The sequence below is a fragment of the Leptopilina heterotoma genome, unplaced genomic scaffold (assembly GCF_015476425.1).
Source record: "Leptopilina heterotoma isolate Lh14 unplaced genomic scaffold, ASM1547642v1 Lhet_347, whole genome shotgun sequence".
NCBI classification, from domain to species: Eukaryota; Metazoa; Arthropoda; class Insecta; order Hymenoptera; family Figitidae; genus Leptopilina; species Leptopilina heterotoma.
In genome coordinates, this window is record NW_025111030.1 from 353,367 (window position 1) to 375,215 (window position 21,849).

At 28.3% G+C, this 21,849-nt stretch overlaps 2 protein-coding genes across 2 annotated transcripts; both read right to left on the bottom strand.

The window, feature by feature from the left end:
* Nucleotides 1–9,297: 9,297 nt before the first annotated feature.
* On the bottom strand, nucleotides 9,298–11,737 carry LOC122505150. The gene is made up of 2 exons (XM_043616624.1): nucleotides 11,053–11,737; nucleotides 9,298–9,968 (listed from the first exon to the last, which is right to left on the bottom strand). The coding sequence occupies exons 1-2, from the start codon at nucleotides 11,603–11,605 to the stop codon at nucleotides 9,715–9,717; spliced, it is 807 nt and encodes a 268-aa protein (XP_043472559.1). The 5' UTR covers nucleotides 11,606–11,737; the 3' UTR covers nucleotides 9,298–9,714.
* A 5,684-nt stretch (nucleotides 11,738–17,421) lies between these two features.
* Nucleotides 17,422–19,188, bottom strand: LOC122505151. Its single transcript, XM_043616625.1, has 2 exons — nucleotides 18,896–19,188; nucleotides 17,422–18,235 (listed from the first exon to the last, which is right to left on the bottom strand). Exons 1-2 carry the CDS (start codon nucleotides 19,097–19,099, stop codon nucleotides 17,684–17,686), a joined length of 756 nt encoding a protein of 251 aa, XP_043472560.1. The 5' UTR covers nucleotides 19,100–19,188; the 3' UTR covers nucleotides 17,422–17,683.
* Between the last annotated feature and the right edge of the window lie 2,661 nt (nucleotides 19,189–21,849).

The window sequence follows — 21,849 nt, forward strand, 5'->3', positions numbered from 1 at the left end:
TCGATTTCAGAATCAAAACTAAATACACCGACCATTTAGTTTCGATTTCAGAATCAAAACTAAATACACCGACCATTTAGTTTCGATTTCAGAATCAAAACTAAATACACCGACCATTTAGTTTCGATTTCAGAATCAAAACTAAATACACCGACCATTTAGTTTCGATTTCAGAATCAAAACTAAATACACCGACCATTTAGTTTCGATTCCAAAATCAAAACTAAATACACCGACCATTTAGTTTCGATTCCAGAATCAAAACTAAATACACCGACCATTTAGTTTCGATTCCAGAATCAAAACTAAATGCATGGACCTTTTAGTTTCGATTTCAGAATCAAAACTAAATTATTTTTCCGTTTTTATTTAGTTTCGAAGCCATCCCTGGTTTAAACACGTGGCATTAGGGTAAGTGCGTCAATTGCTGCGGGTGCTTCAGTTTCTGCGGCATTTTAATAATTTAAGTGAATACATTTGTTCAGGGCACAAATAATTTTGAAATTTTTTTTAAAAATTACTTAACGATGTAAGTTTTAAAATAGATATAGGAAGTATATACCAAAACTTAATATTTATGTATTTTATTTTAATTAAAAGTTGACGTGTTCAAGGTTTTATTTATTTTCATTGCTAACTTTGCTGGCGGTGCAAAAATACCTACATAAAAAAGGCTTTATTATTGTTTTTAGACTTAAAGTGGTTATTATTATGATGATTTTAGATAAAGAAAACCTTGTTTTAAAAGAAAAATTAAACTTTACTTTATTTTTGTCTGTTATTATATTTTATTTTTAAGAGTAGTAATTAACACAGAATTTGGGCTTGATTTAATTTCTGTGCCCTCAGAAAATCAACTAAGACTGGTTACAATAGACTATCTATTTTGAAAAAGAGCAAGAAAAAATTATGAAAATGAAAGAAAAAATGAAGATTATGGAGGAAAAACTAAATAAAATTTAATAAATACATAAATTAATTAAGGAAGAATTCTGTTATTAAGTTTTAACTAAATGTTTCAAAAATGTGATAATTCAGAAATTATTTGTTACTTTTGTTAATATATGATATATATTTATTTTTAATAAATTTATATTCTATTCAATTAAACATTGATTAAAATCATTGTCCCATTTTGATTTCATAGTAGTTTGCGGTATTATACACATAAACACGAAATTATGCGCAGAAACTGACCCACAGGAATTAAATTCGCGCAGCAACTGATGCGCAGCAACTGACTCAAACGCGCAGAATTAAACGCATTGAATATTATTTTTAATTCATTAAATTTATTAAAATAAATTATATTTTAGAGATGTTATTTATTGTAAACATATCTTAATAACACAAACTACAAATTTAATAAGACATAAGTTCAATTTGATCAATATAAAAATTATATTTTATAGTTAAAAGACGTCTTGACCAAAATACCGCAGGAATTAGTACACTTACCCTAAATATTTTAAGGAAGAGAGTGAAATTTTAAGAGAATAAATGAGAGATTGTTTTCCTACTTTAATTTCTTAACTAAAAAAAAAAATTGGACAAGTGTGAGTTGTACTCACACTGCAATGGCGGGTTCCGTACACAAATATTAAAACAATACTTGCAACATTTATCGGTAATTGGTAGAATTAAAATAAACAATTAAAAAAATATATTAAAATCATTTGATAAAAAAAATAACTAAAAAAAATTAAAGTATTGTATATCTAATATTGTAAACAATAATAAGCAGAGGAACTATAATTTTGAAAATTTTGTTCCTCTGCATATTATTGTTTACAATATTATAATTATGCATATAATTATAATTATATTATTATAATTATGCATTATAATTATGCATTATTATATTATAATTATTATTATTATAATTATTATAATTATTATTATGCAATATTATTGTTTTCAATATTAGATATATACAATACTTTAATTTTTTTAGTTATTTTTTTTATCAAATGATTTTAATATATTTTTTTAATTGTTTATTTTAATTTTATCAATTACCGATAAATGTTGCAATTGTTTTAATATTTGTGTACGGAACCCGCCATTGCAGTGCGAGTACAACTCGCACTTGTCCAATTTTTTATTTTTTTATTGCAGATGATTGGAATCAATTTAAATAAGTCCAGTATGACCACCAGACAAATAATAATGAATAATACAATTTATTTAAATTGTTGCAAACAATGTTAATTAACAAATAGAAATTTTTTTTATAAAAAATTTTTTTTTTCACTTAAATTTATGTTTATTTAAGTAATATATGTCGATTTTGGTAAAAATTATTTTGAATTTAACAATTACCATTGTTATTAACAATTACATGAACAATAATCTAGTTATCAATAATCAAGTAGAGCTTTACATGACTTTAAACTCGTTAACATACGAAAAATAATTTTTCTTTTTGCCAAAATAAGCCATTTATTTGTTTAAAAAGTAAATAATTTGTTTATAACAAATGTAATTGTTTGTGCTAATAAATTTTTAAAGTTTTTGAAAGAATGTACATATTATATAAACATTTTATGTTTAAAAAATGCATAAAATGTTTACAAATGTCAAAGAAACTTGATTATTGTTCATTTAATTGTTAATAACAATGGTAATTGTTAAATTCAAAATAATTTTTACCAAAATCGACATATATTACTTAAATAAGCATAAATTTGTGTGAAAAAAAAAAATTTTTATGAAAAAAATTTCTATTTGTTAATTAGTCTGAATTGGCATCTTTCTGCACCGAACCGACGATATATTGATAAATTTAACTAATTTCAAGAAGAATTTGAACTATTAACATTTTGAAAAAATCTAAGTTTTTTAAAGTTTTTAATTACATTCATTAAAAATTGAAAGTTTATGAAATTTCAAATTAAAGCCTTTTGAAGTTCATCTATTTTTGAAAATTGTAAACTCAATTCTTTTAAATGGCAATTAATATTGAAATATTTAAAAAAAATTATTCAATAAATAATTTATAAATAACAATAATTGTATGATTGTTTTTCAAGAATGAAGTTATTTAAAAAGAAATATTACTGTCGGAAATAGAAAAATTTGAAAGTTTTGTATTAGAATTCTTGGTGATTTCATAGCAAAAAAGAAACCATTTTCGATTTTTTAGGGCAAAAAATTGAGAGTTTCCGGGCAGCGATTTTTTCGAAATTGTGTAGGAATGTTAGGAGACTCACTAGGTGTCATTTCAAAAAATAAAATCCTTGGTCAATTCATAACTCTAATTTTTACATATGTTGTTGTCAAGTTGGTCTAGTTTGCATACATATTGTTGGTATTTTAAGTTTGTAAAAAAATGTAATTTTTTATGATTTTGAGTTTTGATATTTGCTTTCTGTTGTGTTTGTGACTTTTCTTTTGATATCTGTTAGTTAAATCTTCTATTTTAAAAAAAAAATTTTTCGTTGATAAACGTTGTGGACTTCAACGTCGTCTAAAATTCAGAATTTTCTTAGGAATTCATATATGTGAGTATACCAGAGTATTCGATTTGTGTAGATGTATAAATAAAAAAAATTTAATATGAATATATAAATAAATAAATATATATAATATATATGTGACACTCCACGAGAAAAGGGACCTTATGACAAAAGTAAATAAGGTCCCTTTTCTCGTGGAGCGTCACATATATATATATATATGTGGACGTCCACATGAAAAGGGCCCATATTGTCGGTTCTAGTTTTTGAGATAATCGCAATTTAGTAATTTTCGAGCAAAATCTTAATTTTTTTTTATTTTTTATTATCAATCTACATGTTTTGACAAGTCGAATCATGCGGTTTTCATTAATTTATCGATAATTTAACTGTTTGATTTCATTGGTTCTTTAGAAAAATGAAAAGGGACCATTTTGTCGGTCATTTGCAAAAGTAATCCGTATTTTAAAAATGGAGGTATAGAAGAATTTAAAACCTCTTGATTTTTCATCTCTAAGGTGTCCTGGACTGTAAACAATTCTTATCTGAATAACTTCTCAGAAGAACCAGAGATATTGATGTTAGAGTCTTTTTTCGTAATTATCGAAATGAAAATTTGTATATTTCGTCAATTTTTTCATAATAGAGACTGTCAAAAATTTTTAAATAAGTTTAATATCTATTCTTTTTCTTCAAATGACACAATAAAATTGTACCTAATCATTAATCCTGTAAAAAAATGGTTTTTTAATAGAAAAACTGTCCTTTTTAGAAAAGGGCCCATATTGTCGGTTTTTAAATTAATTAATTAATTAAGGAGAGGGGGTGGTTCTAAAAATTTAAAACCTGTTGGTTTTTTATCTTCAAGGTGCCCTGAACTAGAAACAATTCTTATCTGAATAACTTCCAAGAAGAACCAGAGATACAACAATTAGTTGTTATCGCAATCTTTAATTCCGTTTTTCTCGAAATGAGGTTTTTGGCGTTCTAAACTTTGAAACTCCGTAACTCAGCGAATTTTCAACCAAAAAAGTTCTAAGACCACTCAAAATTCTCCAAATTTTGCCAGGATTACGCCCATATAGATAACTCCAATAGTGCCAAAATGGGCCCTTTTCATGTGGACGTCCACATATATGGGCAATTCCACGTCAGATTTCAGTTCACATTTTAAATTTGGCCAGAACAATTTTTTTTTCATTCTTTAGTGAAAAAAAATGGATACGTATTTTTTTATTTTTTTTTTTTGGTGCCCAAATTTCCGAATTACGAATTTTTGAAATTTTGACTTTTGAAAAGTAGACATTTTTTAAATGGCCTACAACTTGAAAATTATTGAATTTACAAAAATTTCGTTAAGACAAAAAAAGTTCAGTTTGTGTTCAACTTTTAAATGCTGTTAAAAAATTTTTTTTTTTAAATTTTTCTTAAAAAAATAAAAAATTGTTATAAACAAATTAATTTTTTTTAAATTTGGACGTTTAAAAAAAAATTTTTTTTTAAAGAAAAACATAGCTGGCAATGATAAGAATAGTTTGCAAAATGTTTCAGAGTGGTCTTCTTGAATTTGATGGTTAAAATAAATTTTTAATTTTGGAGTGCAAGTTTTACGCGCGCTGCACTGTGCACGTTTTTTGAAATTTTTTGAAAAAAATTAAAATTTTTCAAAATCCATACGATTGATTATTAATTATCGTAAGAAAAGCATACAAAAAATTTGGTAACGAAAAATTATAAAAAATGTAGAATTAGTTGAATTTTTTAAAAACTACTAGTAAACTTTGAACCATTCAAAAATGACCATTTTTAGGGGTATCAACATTTTTTTTACATTTTTTCAGTTACCTGAAATCATATTACACTATAGAAAATTAATAAAAGTAATTTTTAACTGATTTACAATTTTTATTTATTTTTTAAAAAATTTGATTTTTCAAAAAAATTAAAATTTTTGAAAAATACAAAATTTTTGAAAAATACAAAATTTTTGAAAATACATATGATTGATTGTTCAGAATTATGAAATAATTATATATAAAAATCAGCAATGACAATTAATAAAAATTACGAGAGAAATACAAATTTTTATTTTTTGAAAATTTTGATATTTATTTAAAAATTTTTTTTAACTTATTAAATATTTTTAATTTTTCGAAGCCTATTATAATTTAAAATACGAAAACTTGTTAGAAAAATTAATATTAACCACCTATAAACAACAAAAATTTAGATGAGTTGAAATTTCACCGGTCCCTCCCCTTAAGTTAGTAAAACGTGCACAGTGCATCGCGCGTAAAACTTGCACGCCAAAATTAAAAATTTATTTTAACTATCAAATTCAAGAAGACCACTCTGAATTATTCTGTAAACTATTCTTATCATTGCCAGCTATGTTTTTCTTAAAAAAAAAAATTTTTTTAAAACGTCCAAATTTAAAAAAAATTAATTTGTTTATAACAATTTTTTATTTTTTTAAGAAAAATTTTTAAAAAAAAATTTTTTTAACAGCATTTAAAAGTTGAACACAAACTGAACTTTTTTTGTCTTAACGAAATTTTTGTAAATCCAAGAGTTTTCAAGTTGTAGGCCATTTAAAAAATGTCTACTTTTCAAAAGTCAAAAATTCGTAACTCGGAAATTTGGGCACCAAAAAAAAAATAAAAAAATACGTATCCATTTTTTTTCACTGAAGAATGAAAAAAAAATTTTTTGGCCAAATTTAAAATGTGAACTGAAATTTGACGTGGAATTGCCCATATATATATATATATATATATATATATATATATATATATATACACGGAAAAAAAAAGTTCCCAGATATTTCAGGAATTATTTCCTAACTCTTGGATACGTGGTAACAGCTCTGAACTAGCGACGAACATTCAATGGTAATCAATGAATGTTTGAAAGAAATTCGGGAACTGTATTAGAAAAAGCTGTAAATAGTCCAATAGTCTTTTTTTCATTACTTTCTCATGTAAAGTCCATGGCACTGGCCGCAACTGTTTCTGAAATTTTCGGGAACTCGTCAAGGAATCTTGGTGCGCAGAAACTGTGCGCACCAGTCTCAACAAGTCTCACAGTCAGTAAGACTTGCGTGCCTTATATATTTATTTTATGCTGAGGTATTTAACGTTCCTGTTTAGCTCAGATGGATAAGACGCCGGACTTCTATTCCTCGGGTACGCGAGTTCTGTTCCAGCCGCCGTCGATTTTTCTCTCATATGGTTTTTTCTATTTCAGAAACTTAATAAAAAATAAAAATTGTATGTGACCTTCAAGGATAAATGTGTGTGTGTGTGCGGACGTGTCAAGGAGGGGAAGTGGGAGGGGGGAAGCAGAATCCATTTTTTCTTGCATTCGCCTAACTTTTCGATTTTCTTGAACAGTTCCCGACTTTTTCAAGAACAGTTTGCCGAGAAGTGGTGAAATAGTTATAATTTGTAGAGAAATAGTAAATGACATATTTAAACGAGGCAACCTTTAGTTCTCTGTGAACTACCCGCCGTATCCAAGAGTTAAGAACGAAGTTCCCGAATAATCCTCGAACTTTTTTTTTCCGTGTACCCACATAGCACAATAGTATGAGGTAGACCTGAGGTGAACTAAAAACTTCCGCCATGGAGGTAAGGTTACATGTTAGAGTGTGGTAAGTATATATATGATAAGGCTATGGTAACCTTACACGTTAAGGTTGTGATATCCTTACACGTTAAGGTTGAGGTAACCTTACACGTTAAGGTTGAGGTAACGTTACACGTTAAGGTTGAGGTAAGGTTAAGGTAAGGTTGTGATAAGTTTACCAGTTATGGAAAATATTGACAAAATAATTAATAATATAATTAATATATAAATATTAAATTAAAAAGTTAAGTTTGTTACTCTTCTCTATTTTGGAAACCTGACATGAAGCAGAAAATTTTGATAACAAATTTGGGGGGACTGGGATTCGAACCCGGGATCGACGCGCATAAACCTAACATCCTAACTAACTGAGCTAAGTGGAGAACTGATAGCAAGAAAATTAATTTTGCCTTTAAGGAGTTAATCATATTCTTGGTTCACCTTAAAGGTAAAATTGATTTTCCTTCTGACAGTTCTGTACTTAGCTCAATTAGTTAGAATGATTGGTTTATGCGCGTCGATCCCGGGTTCGAATCCCAGTCCCCCCAAATTTGTTTTCAAAATTTTCTGCTTTATGTCAGGTTTCCAAAATAGAGAAGAGTAACAAACTTAACTTTTTAATTTAATATTTATTTATTAATTATATTATTAATTATTTTGTCAATATTTTCCATAACTGGTAAACTTATCACAACCTTACCTTAACCTTACAACTTATTAATTACCTTACCTCAACCTTGACATATAACCTTACCTCAACCTTAACATGTAACGTTACCTCAACCTTAACGTGTAAGGTTACATCAACCTTAACGTGTAAGGTTACCATAGCCTTATCATATATACTTACCACACCCTAACATGTAACCTTACCTCCATGGCGGAAGTTTTTAGTTCACCTTAGGTCTACCACAGCAATATCGTGTAACCTTATGAGCCTTACGATTAGTATTCAACATAACCTTACCTCATACTATTGTGCTATGTGGGTATATATATATTTTTTTTTTAGTGTACATATTGCTGAAAACGTTTAACGAAAAATTTTGTGGACGAAGGAAACATTTTAATATAATATAAGATTTCCACTCATCTGCGAAATTTATCTACCTACTTTTTTATAATTTTCTCCACTGCTTTTCTATTAATATTTTTACTATTTTTTCAAAAATATTTTTTACCCTCTTTCATTTTCTTTTAGTTTTTATTTTTTTCTGAATAAATTTTTCATAATTTTTTTTATTGAAAGTTACAATTTTTTGAAAGGGCAAATTTAATTTTTTAAAATTGTAAACATATATATGGAGGTTGTGAAATTGACAAATTTTGAAAAAAGTGATGTTTGGATAGCTTTAATTATAAATCAAAAAATTTTTGCTTATTATTTAAATTTTAAAACATTGAAAATTAATAAACAAAATGTATGATGACAAAAAATTTTATTGAAACTTCCATACTAATCTAATTCTTTAATTTTGAATTTTCAAAATCCAATAACGAATTCGTAACCAGCGACCCCAAAAACCATCAAGTGACGATTCTCCATTTTGAATTTTGAAAATATATCAACAGATTCGTATTCAGTGACTTCAGAAACCCTTGGGTGTCAGTTTTCATGCGCTTTTATCAAATTTCACCAATTTCGATCCGCCATATTAGACTTTTAGTTAAATTTGAGAAATTTTGAAAAAATATCTTCATATTTCTATCCACCATTTTGGATTTATTTTTTATCCGAACGATCCAACAACGAATTTGTAATCAGTGACTTCAGAAACTCCAAAGTCAATTTTCAATCAGTTTTAACGAATTTTATCAAATTTATCCGTTATATTAGATTTGTCATTTTAAATTTTCAAAATCTAACAACGATCTGCTGTATCGGATCCACTAATTGGAATTTGTAAAATTTGATTTCACAATCGTAGTGAACTAGCGCGAAAATCTTCACGCAGTACTTATTATATATAATAAGAAAAAGAATTTATTATAAAAAAATTTTTTTTATTCAATCGTTAGGAGTAATAATTGATTCAACTTGTCATTATTACTCAATTGCACACCTAATTACAAAGGTGCTGAAAACTGTGTACCTTAACAAAACCGCAACATAGTGTACATTACAAAAAAATTACATTTGAAAAAATACAAAAAACATTATTAATCACAAACAAATGTTTTCTAACTCAAAAAGATTGTATACAATACTAATCTTCATAATTACTTAACATTGAATAACAAAGGGCATAATATTATACAATAATCATTAAATGCATACAGTTTACACATATATATATATATATATATATATATATACAGTATTCAAGTATCTTTTTTTTATTCTTTTTTTATCTCTTTTTTATTTTCCTTACACAAATAAGAAATAAATAATGTTCGATAAATAAATAAACACGCGTTTTAAGTAGATTCTGACTGTTTTGTTTTAAATTCGCAGTCATCAAGTTTTTCTTTGGTCATCTTTAATTTTCCCAGGAAAAAGAAATAGAAAAAAAAATTATTTTCTTGGTTTTTTTTTCTAAATGATGAATCATCGATGAGTCTTGTATTGGAACAATAAACGACTGATGTTGATTTTAAATGATCCTAAAGAAGAGTTGATGATCGAATCTTATGAATAGGTTGACGAACTGGAAGAACTTCCAGATGATGATGATGATGAAGCTGGTGAACCATACGAACTTGCTGAACTACTTCCCGATGAGTAGTAATTGTAGGCCAAATTTTGTGCATCAGCTCCATTGCTTGGCGTCCAGACTCTCGAGTATGGTCCATTATCATTCCAACTGTTCATTGGCTCGTAGCCGGAAGTTGTCGATGGCAATGGTGGAGCTCCATAGACTGGAGCTGGATCCATTGTCATTCCTGGAAAAATTGATTTTCTATGAAAATTCACTGATTGTGGTCAATATATTTATGATAATAATCATAATGATTTAAATGCTTCTTTTGAATCTGATGATCTTAGCTTTAGTAATTGAAATGATTTGAAATGATTTCTTACTAGATGATCCTATTGATCCTAAGTTAGGTTCTTGAATTGACTCTTTTGAAGCTAAAGATTCTTTTGATCATAAATTTAGTTATTAAAACGATCATCGTTAGGTTGATGATCCTAGTGATTCTAAGTTTATTAATTAACGCTATTTTCTACATCACTATTCTGGTGATCCTAAGTTTGATAATTATAACTATCATCTTTGAGCGGATAATCCTAATGATCCGAACTTTAATTATTAATACGATAAACGATTTTAAGTTTGTTGACTATATCGATCATGTTCTACTTGATGGTGCTAATGATACAAATTTTTTTCTCCGATAATGATCCCAATGATCGAAAAGTAATTTTTCTGCCGTTGATCCCAATGATCCTAATGATTTTAAAGTAGCTAAAAAATAATTTTCTCCATGATGATTCTAATGATCCTGAAATAATTAAAATATAAATTTTGCACCGACAATCCTAATCATCTCAAATTAATTAAATAATAATTTTTCTGCTAATGATCCCATTGATCTTAAAGTATGATTAAAAAATGATTCTCCGCTGATGATGTCACTGAATTTTTCTAATTAAAAAACCATCATCGCTGATGCTCCAAATGTTTTTAATGATTCTAAAGTGATTTCCCACTAATGTTCCCAATGATCCTAAGTAATTAATAAATCACTATTTTCCTACCAAAAAGAGATTTCTCACTGATGATCCCAAGTAATTAAAAAATCATCATTTGCTGCCTGATAATCCTACTGAATTCCAATGATCTTCATATAAAGCCACTGTTTTTCTAATGATATAAAATTGAGACAAAAAACGAATCAAAAGTGTTGCAAAGCAACGTTTTGATGCTTTTTTTTGTCTCCATTTGATATCATTAGAAAAACTGTGAGATCACTGAATGATTAAGTCATCGAGTTAAAAATAAAACAAATCAAAACAACTCACCCATTGGTGGAGTCATGCCACCCTTCTTGAAGAATTGAACACCAACGAATACAAGGACAGCCAAAAATGCCAATTTCGAAAGAACCAATGCCTTCATCGCCTTAATTCCAATTATAGCAACGAAAATTGGCATCAATGCTTTCAATTTTAATTTCAAAAGAAGTAAAAATGGCAGCAGCAATTTCTTCTTTAATAAACCACGTGCCTGATTAGTCGCAACTTCATTATCCTTAAATTCAATATCAAGATCAGCGAGACTCTTGCTTGGACGATATTTTAAATTTGCATCAACAAATGGCAAATTAATTCCATAATCAAATGTCTTGAGATATTTCACGGTACGTGATATTATTGCATCATCAATTGAATCCAATGATCTTGCTTCAGTTGTTGTTCCCAATTGATTATCCAAATAACCAAGGAATTCATGTTTAAAGCACGACGTCCACGATTCGGCATTGAGACAATTATTTAATGATGTTGTGAGAAAATCTTGTGATCCTGATGACACGGTCACTAAGGCCAAAAAGCCTGTCACCAAAAAAGTACGCATTTTTGTTGTTGTTTTTTTAATAATCCAAGGTCACGGATAGTAATTTTGAATTTTTATTTTTGAAAAACACTTTTTAACGACTTAGAAACCTAAAATTGAATGAATGATACACAATCGGCGATCGAACTGCGACTGACAGAGGAGTGGCCCGCCCCTTTTATTTAATTTGCCCCCCGCGAATCTATGTTATTCGGTCGCGCATGATGTGAATTAATGATTGAAGGAAAATCATATTTAAATTTCACTCGCGAAATTCGAGCCGGGTGCGAAGGTGTATATCCCAATCATTGTTCGGCATGGCGCATTATAGCATGCATACGGGAAACGGAACTTGTTCATGTTGGTATTTCTCTTTAAAGAACGTCACATTTATAGTTTTATATTTATGCTAATTCATTTTATAGTTAGTTTCACATTTTTTTGTACTAATATGACTTTCAGACTCTTTTCATTTTTTCATTCCTAATTTCTTTTTTTTACTATTATTATTAATTGGAAACAGTTGATGGAGTTATTATTTTCTGATGGAGTTTTATCAACTTCGTTGTTAATTGAAGATAAAATGTGGGTAAATTTTTTATTACATTGAATTAACTTAAATTAAATCTGTGGTTTAAATTCTTAATAATTGAAGTAAACAATAATTGAAAGTTTCATAATAGTAGATAGATACCTATTAATATTCCCACTGATTTTCTTAAAAAATATAAAATAAATATTGATAAAATTAAGGGAAATGTTTCAAATGTAAACGCATAGATCTTTAGTCCAATTAATAGAAAAATTAACTTTAAAATATTATTTTTCATTTAATACAAAGTTTGATATTTTTTGAGAAAAAAAGACAATCAAATACAAATTAATATTGAAAAAAATGAATAAATTCACATTTTTCTATTTAAACATTCATTTTTTTCAATGACAGTATTCGATTGTCTTTTCTTCTCAAAAATTGTCAAACAAATGAAAGTTTGTATAGAAAAATATAGATTTATTAATTTTTTTTAAACGTTAATTTGTGTTCGATTCTCTTTTTTTCTCGAAAAATATCAAACTTAATTTTTATATAATGAAAAATAATATTTAAAAGCAAATTTTTGTACTAATTGAACTAAAGATCCATGTTTCAATAAATAGAATATTATTTTTTATATTTTGACAAGATTTATTTTATATTTTTTAAGAAAACCAGTGGAAATATTAATAATATTAATATATGCGGCATTAATTGAAATTGGCTGGTTCGACATGCCTTTAACACATATTAAAAAAAAAAATTTCTAAACATTAGAACAAAATTGAACAATATTAACACATGCCTCTACGTAATTGAAATTTTAAATGGTAAATGCATAAAAAAATTTATTTTATATTTATACATATTATCCTGTACCCACTTTAAAACTGTCAAGTTTGAGAATTTTTAGTCAATTTTTATGTGCTTGAAAGAATATTAAGTGATTTTCATTAAAAATTACATGTATCAGTTTAAACGTTCAATAATTAAGGCCATAATTTGTATCAACCTGCATACTATTTGAATTTGCGTATTAGTTAAAATCGCTTGAAAATTTCCACTTGGGAGTTTGTAAGGACACTGATTGAAAATTTGTTGTTGAATTTTGAGAATTTAAAATGGCCGATCCAAAATATACAGTAATTGTTGGATGAGCTCAAAGCGCGAAATAATTCTTTTAAAACATATTTTTCAACAATACTTTTTATCTTTTTTTTTAATTAAAAAATTGTCAAATCTACTCTTTTATACCGAATTAGTAGGTTTTGATTAATGAATCTAGGATTGTCATTTTGAATGGTTCATTAAATTTGAATGATTCGTAATTAAATCAATTGCTTACTTGATGACCTTAATTAATCTACATAACTCTTTTGATAAATAACAACAATAATTTGTTTAAACAAATAAAAAATTCATTGTAACATCAAAATATATTGTATATACATATATTGACATAAAACAATTTTACTGTAAAACTTTGATGATTTTATTTTTATTTGTTTGCAATATACAAAATAAACAACCGGGCAATTTTCAGTAGTCTAGTACATACTTTTATAATTGTTATAAATAAACAAGAAGAAATGAAAAAAAAAATTTTATTTTTTTATTTTTCGAAAGTAGATAAGATTTTGTTCAGTGACTTAAAATTGCTATTCGATTGATGCAAATGTCGAGAAGATTTACAACTTTTTTCATTGTTTGGTCACCCCGGGTGACCGCTTCGGAGCGCGAAGGTTAAGCCCAAAAAATAAGTTGAATTCAAGAAAAAACACATTTTAAGAGTGTTGAAATTTTGACTATAGTTAAAAGACGATTTCCACTTTTAAGTATATTTTTTGAATTTATTCTCATCACAATAAGTATTTAAGCCTATTTATAGGTTCCCTGAAGATGTACCTAAAGGTATTTGCTAAATATTTTTAGTCAGTTTTTGTATAGGTATTTGTTGTTAAAGCCAAAAATACACTCTGGGGCTAAATATTAAATAATAGGTGGAGCTAAATGTTAAGTGTATTTTTTCAATGTTTTTTACATTAATCGTGTTTTTCGGGTTTTTATGTTTAAAAATTATTTATTTTACATTTGTCAAGTACGCGGTCAAAAAACAAGACCGCTCACGTGAAATAAACCCAAAATTTTTTTTTTTATTTTGAAAGTTTAATTTATTAACTCTATAACTATTTTAGCTATTGTCAAATAAACACAAATGTTTTATTAACTAAATAACCTTAACTTAAAGCATACTTTAACTTATCCACTACTTAAATTAAAACCTATCAGAAAATAGTTGTAGTAGACTAGAAATAGAATTTAGCCCCATGCTGAGATAAATGTTAAAAAAAAATTTTGAAAAAAGGACAAAACATGTATTTTACGCGAAAATATCAGAAACTTTTTTATTGAAAGTTGTTGAGCACAAGATGCCCTACATTACTGATCTATACATATTTGCATCCAAGCGAATTTATTGTCTAAAAAAAATCATTTGTGCAAAATTTAACATTTAGCCCTAGTCTCCCCTACTTAAAGACTTTGTTTTTACAGTAAAAATCTTAACAATTTAAAATTTTTTTCAACATTTTGAATCAGACATTTTGAAATTTGATATGCTAGGGAATATCTAGCAATGGTTTCGAATTCGGCGTAAAAAAATGAAAAATGAAAAATTATCATCACTTCTAAAAAACACAAAAACCGCTAACAATCATTGAAAATCTTCTTTTACATGCATTATTGACACTTATTTATTTGCCCAGGTAGTAAAAGTATATAAAAAGGATAATAAAAAAGGGAAATAAAAAATGTCAATAAAAACGAAACCACAATTGGATAAACCACAATAGTATAGTAACCTCGTCATTGACATTACTTTCGTCCTTCCTCCTCTTTATTTTTATATGCAACAACGTGTTAGATTCGGTGAAAGTATGTAGATTGAAATTCACCATTTTTTTTCTTTCCTCTTTTTTTCTTCTTTATTATACCCACTTGCCATTCAAACGTGGTCATTTGATTTTAAATTGAAATTTCATTGTTTTAAAAATAAGGGTAAACGTGAAAACATCTTTTGTTATGTTCACTGAATAAACAAATTTGTATATTACCCGTTTGTTATTATTAATTGTTGTTATTTCATTATTTATTATTTTGTTATATTATTTATTTTAAGTCGCCTTGTTATTTATACATAAATTTTTTAGGTAATAGGTACATTTTTATTATTTCTACTTTGAATAGATGTTAATTAGTAATACACTGTAAAAAAAGGGAGTTAAATTTTAACTCCCCCGGGGGTCTATAAAAGTCGCACCCATTGGGGAGTTAATGCCAGGGGAGTTAAATAAAGAGAGTTAAAATTTAACACCCAAATGCTAACTCCCCAAGGAAAAAATAACTCGCGCGGGTGTTGAATGAAGGGAGTTAGAAATTAACTCTCTTTTGGAGTTGATTTTTAACTCGAAAAATTTCACTCCCAACTCCCGAGTCCGTTAACTCCCTAAATTTTTTACAGTGTAATATAAAATAACAAGTTAATTAAAAAACTTTTTCAAATTAATATTGACATTTTATTTTCGAATTGATATTATTATTAATTTTGAGTTATTTGTAATTTTTTATTTCTTATTATTATTTGTTCTTCTTACTTATTATTATTATTATCATCATTATTTCTTCTTTTTATTTGTTATTATTATTTGTTAATATTATTCATAATTATCACTTGTTATATTATTTATTCTTTTTTCTTTATATATTTTTTATTTGTCATTTTTTTATCTACACGAAAAGGCTAGATTCAAAGACGCTAAAGTTGGTTGCCATAGCAACGATATACATATATGAGTATCCTAGTAACGGTTACCATAACAATCGATTAACATGCTTACCATGCCTTAGTTGCGGTTGCTATGGCAACTGATCATAATAACCATCAAATATCATCATAGTAATTGTTGCCATATTAACGATTACTATACTTACAATGGTTACTATGGAAAATAATGCCATAGAAACCGTATCCATGGTTAGTATGGTAAATATTACCATAGAAATCGTGCCTATGGTTATGGTTACCATGGGAACTGTTACCCTAAAATTGTTTCCATAGCAATCGCTTTCTTAGCAATAATTAATTTCTATTAAATCTTTCAAACAATTACAATAATTATCTCAGAAGTTAATTTCTTTTTCAATTATATTTTTTATTAACAACAATCAACTAGGGTAAGTCCGGGGGAGATGGCCATAGTTTCTTTAAAGTACTGTAAAAATTATAAAAAAGCGATCTATGTCTAAACTTTTATTGATAATTAAACATTGAACACTTAACTTTAAAGTAACGAAAAATAAAATAAAATATTTTCATAGGATCAATCTCGAAATTTACATTTTATAAAAAGTGCATTTGGCCATCGCTCCCGGAATGTCCGGGAGAGATGGCCACATGTGTGCGGGAGAGATGGACAATATACTTATAATTTTTTACTTTTAGCTTAAACTTAATTTTTAACCGATCAAATTACTTTTCTCTTATTGTGGTCACATTTTGAACATTTATTATGGGATTCAGTGCAGTTTTCATGTAGCCAAAAATTTTAAATACTGCACTGAATCTAATCTTCAATCAATGTCGTTTGATTGTAACTTTCGACTCAACCTACAAATATATCTCCATCTCTAGTGTTAATTAGATGATTTATTTTGTTCTCAGACATTTTTAATTTGTTTTTCTTTAATTTTTCTCAAGTATCTAACATTAACATAAAAAATTTCACATAAAAGTCATTAATGACCATCTCACTCAAAAATACATGACAAAAGTAAACATCAAAATATTAAGTAAATAAGATAATTTTTCCATTCCTTTTTTGTGTATATCGAAGCGTGGGTTATGGACTATTCAATAAAACTTCAAATTAAAAAATCCGTTAAAAAATAACAATGTAGCAGTAAGAAATCTGAAATTCTCAAATTATTTTGGACACATGCAAAAAAAATGTAGAAGGATTACGCTTACATTTTCATTATTTGTCAACAATTTGTTGTTTACATTTATTAGTAGTCACAAAAGGTTGAAGAATAACTTATAATAAGTGATATTTATTTACAAATTCTGTAAAATATTTGAACTGGCTATCTCTCCCATATGGCCATCTCCCCCGGACTTACCCTATTAATAAAAAAGTAACAATAAGAAACAATAAAACAACAATTATTTCAACAATAATTAAATTTATTGTAAAATTCGTCTTGTACACATGTTCGATTATAATTTATTTTATTTATTTATAAGTTCTAATTTTTGGTAGCAAAAGTATTTTCGGTATGTTCTTTTATCAGTCAGTCGTCCACATAAATGTTTCTTTCTTCTCTCGTGCAAATTCTGTTACAGTTTCAAAACAATTATTTTTCATTTATTTCGTCTTTTTTCTATTTTTTCCTCATTAAAAAAAGTAACTAAAATTACGACAAATAATAATTTATTAAATAATTCATACACACAAAAGAAAAGAAGCTATTTTACAAAAGTTCGAATTTATCTAAAAATAAAAGCCTTATGCTTGCGCATAGCCCGAATAAGCCAAATTTTGCGCATAATCCGATGACATTGCATCATCATTTAATGAACGATATTGTGCCGCCTGATATTCCCATGGTCCATGTGCTGCCAATGGTGCTGAATGACTGTCGGCGGCAATTTTCTTACAAAGTTGGAATATCGCCAAACCTACTGACACGACGAAGCTAAAAAATGACAGTTGCAGCGCATTCCATGCCTTCAGTCCCAATACTCCAATTGCCAATGGAATTAATGTCATCGCCTTGAGTAAAACGAACACGAGAATTGGAATAATGACTTTCTTCAATTTTGATTTACGTGCCTCTTGTTGAATAGCACGATCCTCGCCAAATTTCAAATTGAAACTCAATTCATCGTTGTCAATGTTCCTTGAACTGACTTTAACCGATGACTCAAGTGGTAATTTGAATGTCACATCGTGAGATATTAGATATGATCTCAAATTCTCGAGAAATGAGGGTTCAGCGCGAGCAGACACCTCATCAACTGGATTCGAGTTGCGGGTGACTTCCACTGTTTCCGATAACTAAAAATTTGAGGAGAATTAATTAGTTATGTAACATGGTTGATTTGTTGGTTCTTATTCAATATGATTATTATTCAATAATGATTTTTATTTAATAAAACTGTAATTTTTATTAGAGAAAAGATGTCCTTTTAATTCTTGTGGCTTATTGGCCACAAGAATAAAAAAGGCATCTTTTGTCAATTGTAAATGGCTTAAAATAAAAGAGTATTTATACTATATATATTGTAATTTTTATTTATTAATTATTTTATTTTTATCAAAAGTGACTGGGAGTCTTTATGGTGGGTTGGAGAATATTTTTCCTTGGTTGCGAAAATTTTAAAAATGTTGGTACCAGATTCCATAGCAACGATTGTCTCAGTTTGTAGCCATAACAACCGATACCATAGTAACCACTTTTCTTTAATAGTTACCATATCAACTGAAACCTTTAGATCTGTTATTTTAGCACCGGATATCATAGAAACTGTTTCTGCAACGACGGTTACCATAGCAACCGCTCCTAATAAAGCAGTTTCCATTGCAACTGTAACCATAGCAACCGCTGCTGCTGAAGCAGTTTCCATAGCAACCATTACCGTACGGCAACGGTTACTATGACTACCCTCACCCTAACTACCCTTGCCTAAATGAAAATACACATTTTTGCCACCGTACCTTGAAACTGTCCTTCCGGAAAATTTGATCAAGAAGACTGAGAACTTTGTACTTCATGCAGGCGATTTCGTCGTTCTTTTGCGCACAATCAGCTTTGGTTTGCTCGACAATTGAATCCATGCTTGTACCCTTCCAGAATTCATTTTTAGTTGGCTGGGCTGTTGCCACTAGGAGAATGGAGCACAACACAATAATTAGCTTCATGACGATGGGAAGCCTTTGGAAAAAAGTTTTTAATTCTTTTACTAAACAATCTCGTGTTTGAAGAGAGTTTGTCAAGGACAAACGACAGTTGTGCGACTAATGCCAATATGGGTTGGGCATGTGCTTATTTATACGAGGCCTATTGTTGAATAAAATTATCCTCGCCAACGTTTCTTTTACTTTGTCCCTCTCCCTCCTTTTTTTTAAGTAGTGGACGAATTTTCTTTTCGTTCAGTATGGTCTTCGATTATTGAGGTCTCATTGCGAACATGTCGCGACTTGTTAATGAGAATGAGAGAAAGAACGAGATAGGGTTGAGTGGAAAAATTATGAACTGGTGCGAAGGTTTGATATTGAAAATTAAATCGAAAACATTTGTTTCTTTTTATTTAAAAAATAAATATTGGTGATCATAATTTCCTTTTGAAAATTGAGACATTTGTGATTCCAAAGAATTGGGAAAATAGTTTTAGTCGAAGTTTCTGAATGATGATCAATATTCCGCAGGGCACTTGGAAATTTGTTTTTGAGACAATTAGAATTTTTCCTAACATCTCTTAGTTTTCTAACTATAAATTTCTTTCGAAATCAATTAATTTCTTTTTGATTTGATTCATTTCTTTCTAAACCAATTAATTTTTTTTCGGCTTAATTAATATCTTTGGGGCCGTACACATAATACGTCACGCGGCTAGGGGGAGGGAGGGGGGGGGGTGAACTCATGTGTTACGTCACGATCTTTTAAATTCAAAGATAATAATAAATTATATGTGACAATGTCACTTTTTCTAAATAAAACAAGTTAAGAATGGTTTGAACTATTTAATATCTATTATGTATCTGTTTAACATCTATTGGCATATTATTTATAATATGATAAATAATATCCCGTGTAGAAATATCCCTATTATGGCCATATTAGGGAATGAAACACACGGCCCGACCTGGGCCAGATCGGGGCGACGATCAAATGTGGATTTCCTGATCAGGGCCATATCGGGCCGTGTGTTTCATTCCCTAATATGGAAGGCCCGATCAGTCCCTGATCCGGACCATAGCGAAATTTCTACACGGGATATTCTCTTAATTTGAATCAGTTAAAAATCATGGTTTTAACTGTCAATCAGCAGTGACTGACTTTTTGCTTCTGAATCAGTTAAAAATAACAAAAATTATCCACAAAACACCGAAATTTTTCTAAATATTGTATATTAAAGATTTGCTTGCATAAGTCAAAAAATTTACTTGCAAAGTTTATTTTAAAATTGTGTAAAGATTTAAATTTCTCACTCCAATCAATGTCTATCGTCAAATTTTCTTAAAAATATAGCTTGAAACTTTCCTGAACATTTGAATTGCATTTTCGACTATACTTTCGTGAAAATCTTCCTGAAAATTTAACTTAAATTTTCGGAAAAGTTTCCCGCTAAACATTTATTGAAGTGGGATATTTAAATCTTTACACAATTTTAACTAAACTTTGCATTTAAATATTTCGAAGCTTGCGAGTAAATCTTTAGTAAATTTTTAGGAAAGTTTCGGTGCTATGTAGGTAGTTAAACGTGACTAATTGAATCAATCAAAAACAATTGTATTGAAACATCAGTTATTTTCAACTGATTGTCAGAAAAAAATATTACTATTTGAATTAGTGACTGATTTTTTGCTTCTAAATCAGATATTCTTAACTGATTTAATAATTTAGAGTGTAAGATATAATATACATATATATTGTCCAATGTATAAAATTTACAGTGAAATTTACGTGTGTGACGTGACGTAGGGGGGAGGGGGGATTCAAGATTTGTGACGAAGTGTGACATAGGGGGAGGGAGGGGTTAAAAATGGTCAAAAATCGCGTGACGTATTATGTGTACAGCCCCTTTCTGAATCAATTAATTTTTTTCTAATTAATTAATTTCGGTTTGAATCAATTCATTTCTTTCCTAATGAACTTAATTTTTTCTGAGTCAATTAATTTCCTATCGATTCTTTTTCAAAATTAAAAATTATTTAATATACAGTTTTCTTGAAAGCATCAGTAAACGCACACAGCATCGAAACTTTTCTAAAAGAGGAAATTACTTTGACTGCAATGTTCGGAATCTTTAGTTACGAGGCTATTTAAATTTGAAGTAATTCTTTAAATTTCGACTGTTTTTCAAAGTTTGACGCGAAAGTTGACTGAACATTGCATAAAGTTTAAAATTTCTTCAACTCTCATGCAATGTTCAGTCAACTTTTACGTCAAACATTGAATAACATCGGGAATTTAAAGAAAAACTTCAAGTTTCATGAGCTTTGCACTAAAGATTTCGAAGGTTGCACTGTTGCAGTCAAGCTAATTTCAACTTTCAGGAAATTTTCGGTGCTGTGTGAGCATTAATACTAAAGTGTATCAATATGATACGAAAATGTGGATCAAATAAAAAATTGATGTACATTTTTGTATCAAATTGATGGACTTTAGTTTCAACTTTATACTTTCAAGAAAACTGTGTGATTAATTAACTTTTATAATAATTGTAAGATTGAAATAAATAAACAATTGTACCAACCCTCATCATCATAATATTACTTCATTTATTATACAATACAATTTCTATAATATTTTCTAAACGAAATTGTTTTCATGTGTGAAAGTGATGGATACAGTTTTAGAAATTATTAATGCGGACACATACTTCCGACTTCCGGACGCTATCAATCCGGAATCTGTTGATCCACATTTTTGACCTCTTCTTCGCACA

Bases quoted from the DNA above. Each gene is read 5' to 3' on its own strand.
- LOC122505151 (XM_043616625.1), bottom strand. From the start codon at position 19,099: ATGAAGCTAATTATTGTGTTGTGCTCCATTCTCCTAGTGGCAACAGCC. The intron at 18,236-18,895 runs GTACGGTGGCAA...TCAAATTTTTAG, and splicing joins TCCGGAAGGACAGTTTCAAG to TTATCGGAAACAGTGGAAGT.
- LOC122505150 (XM_043616624.1), bottom strand. From the start codon at position 11,605: ATGCGTACTTTTTTGGTGACAGGCTTTTTGGCCTTAGTGACCGTGTCA. The intron at 9,969-11,052 runs GTGAGTTGTTTT...CAATTTTTCCAG, and splicing joins TGGCATGACTCCACCAATGG to GAATGACAATGGATCCAGCT.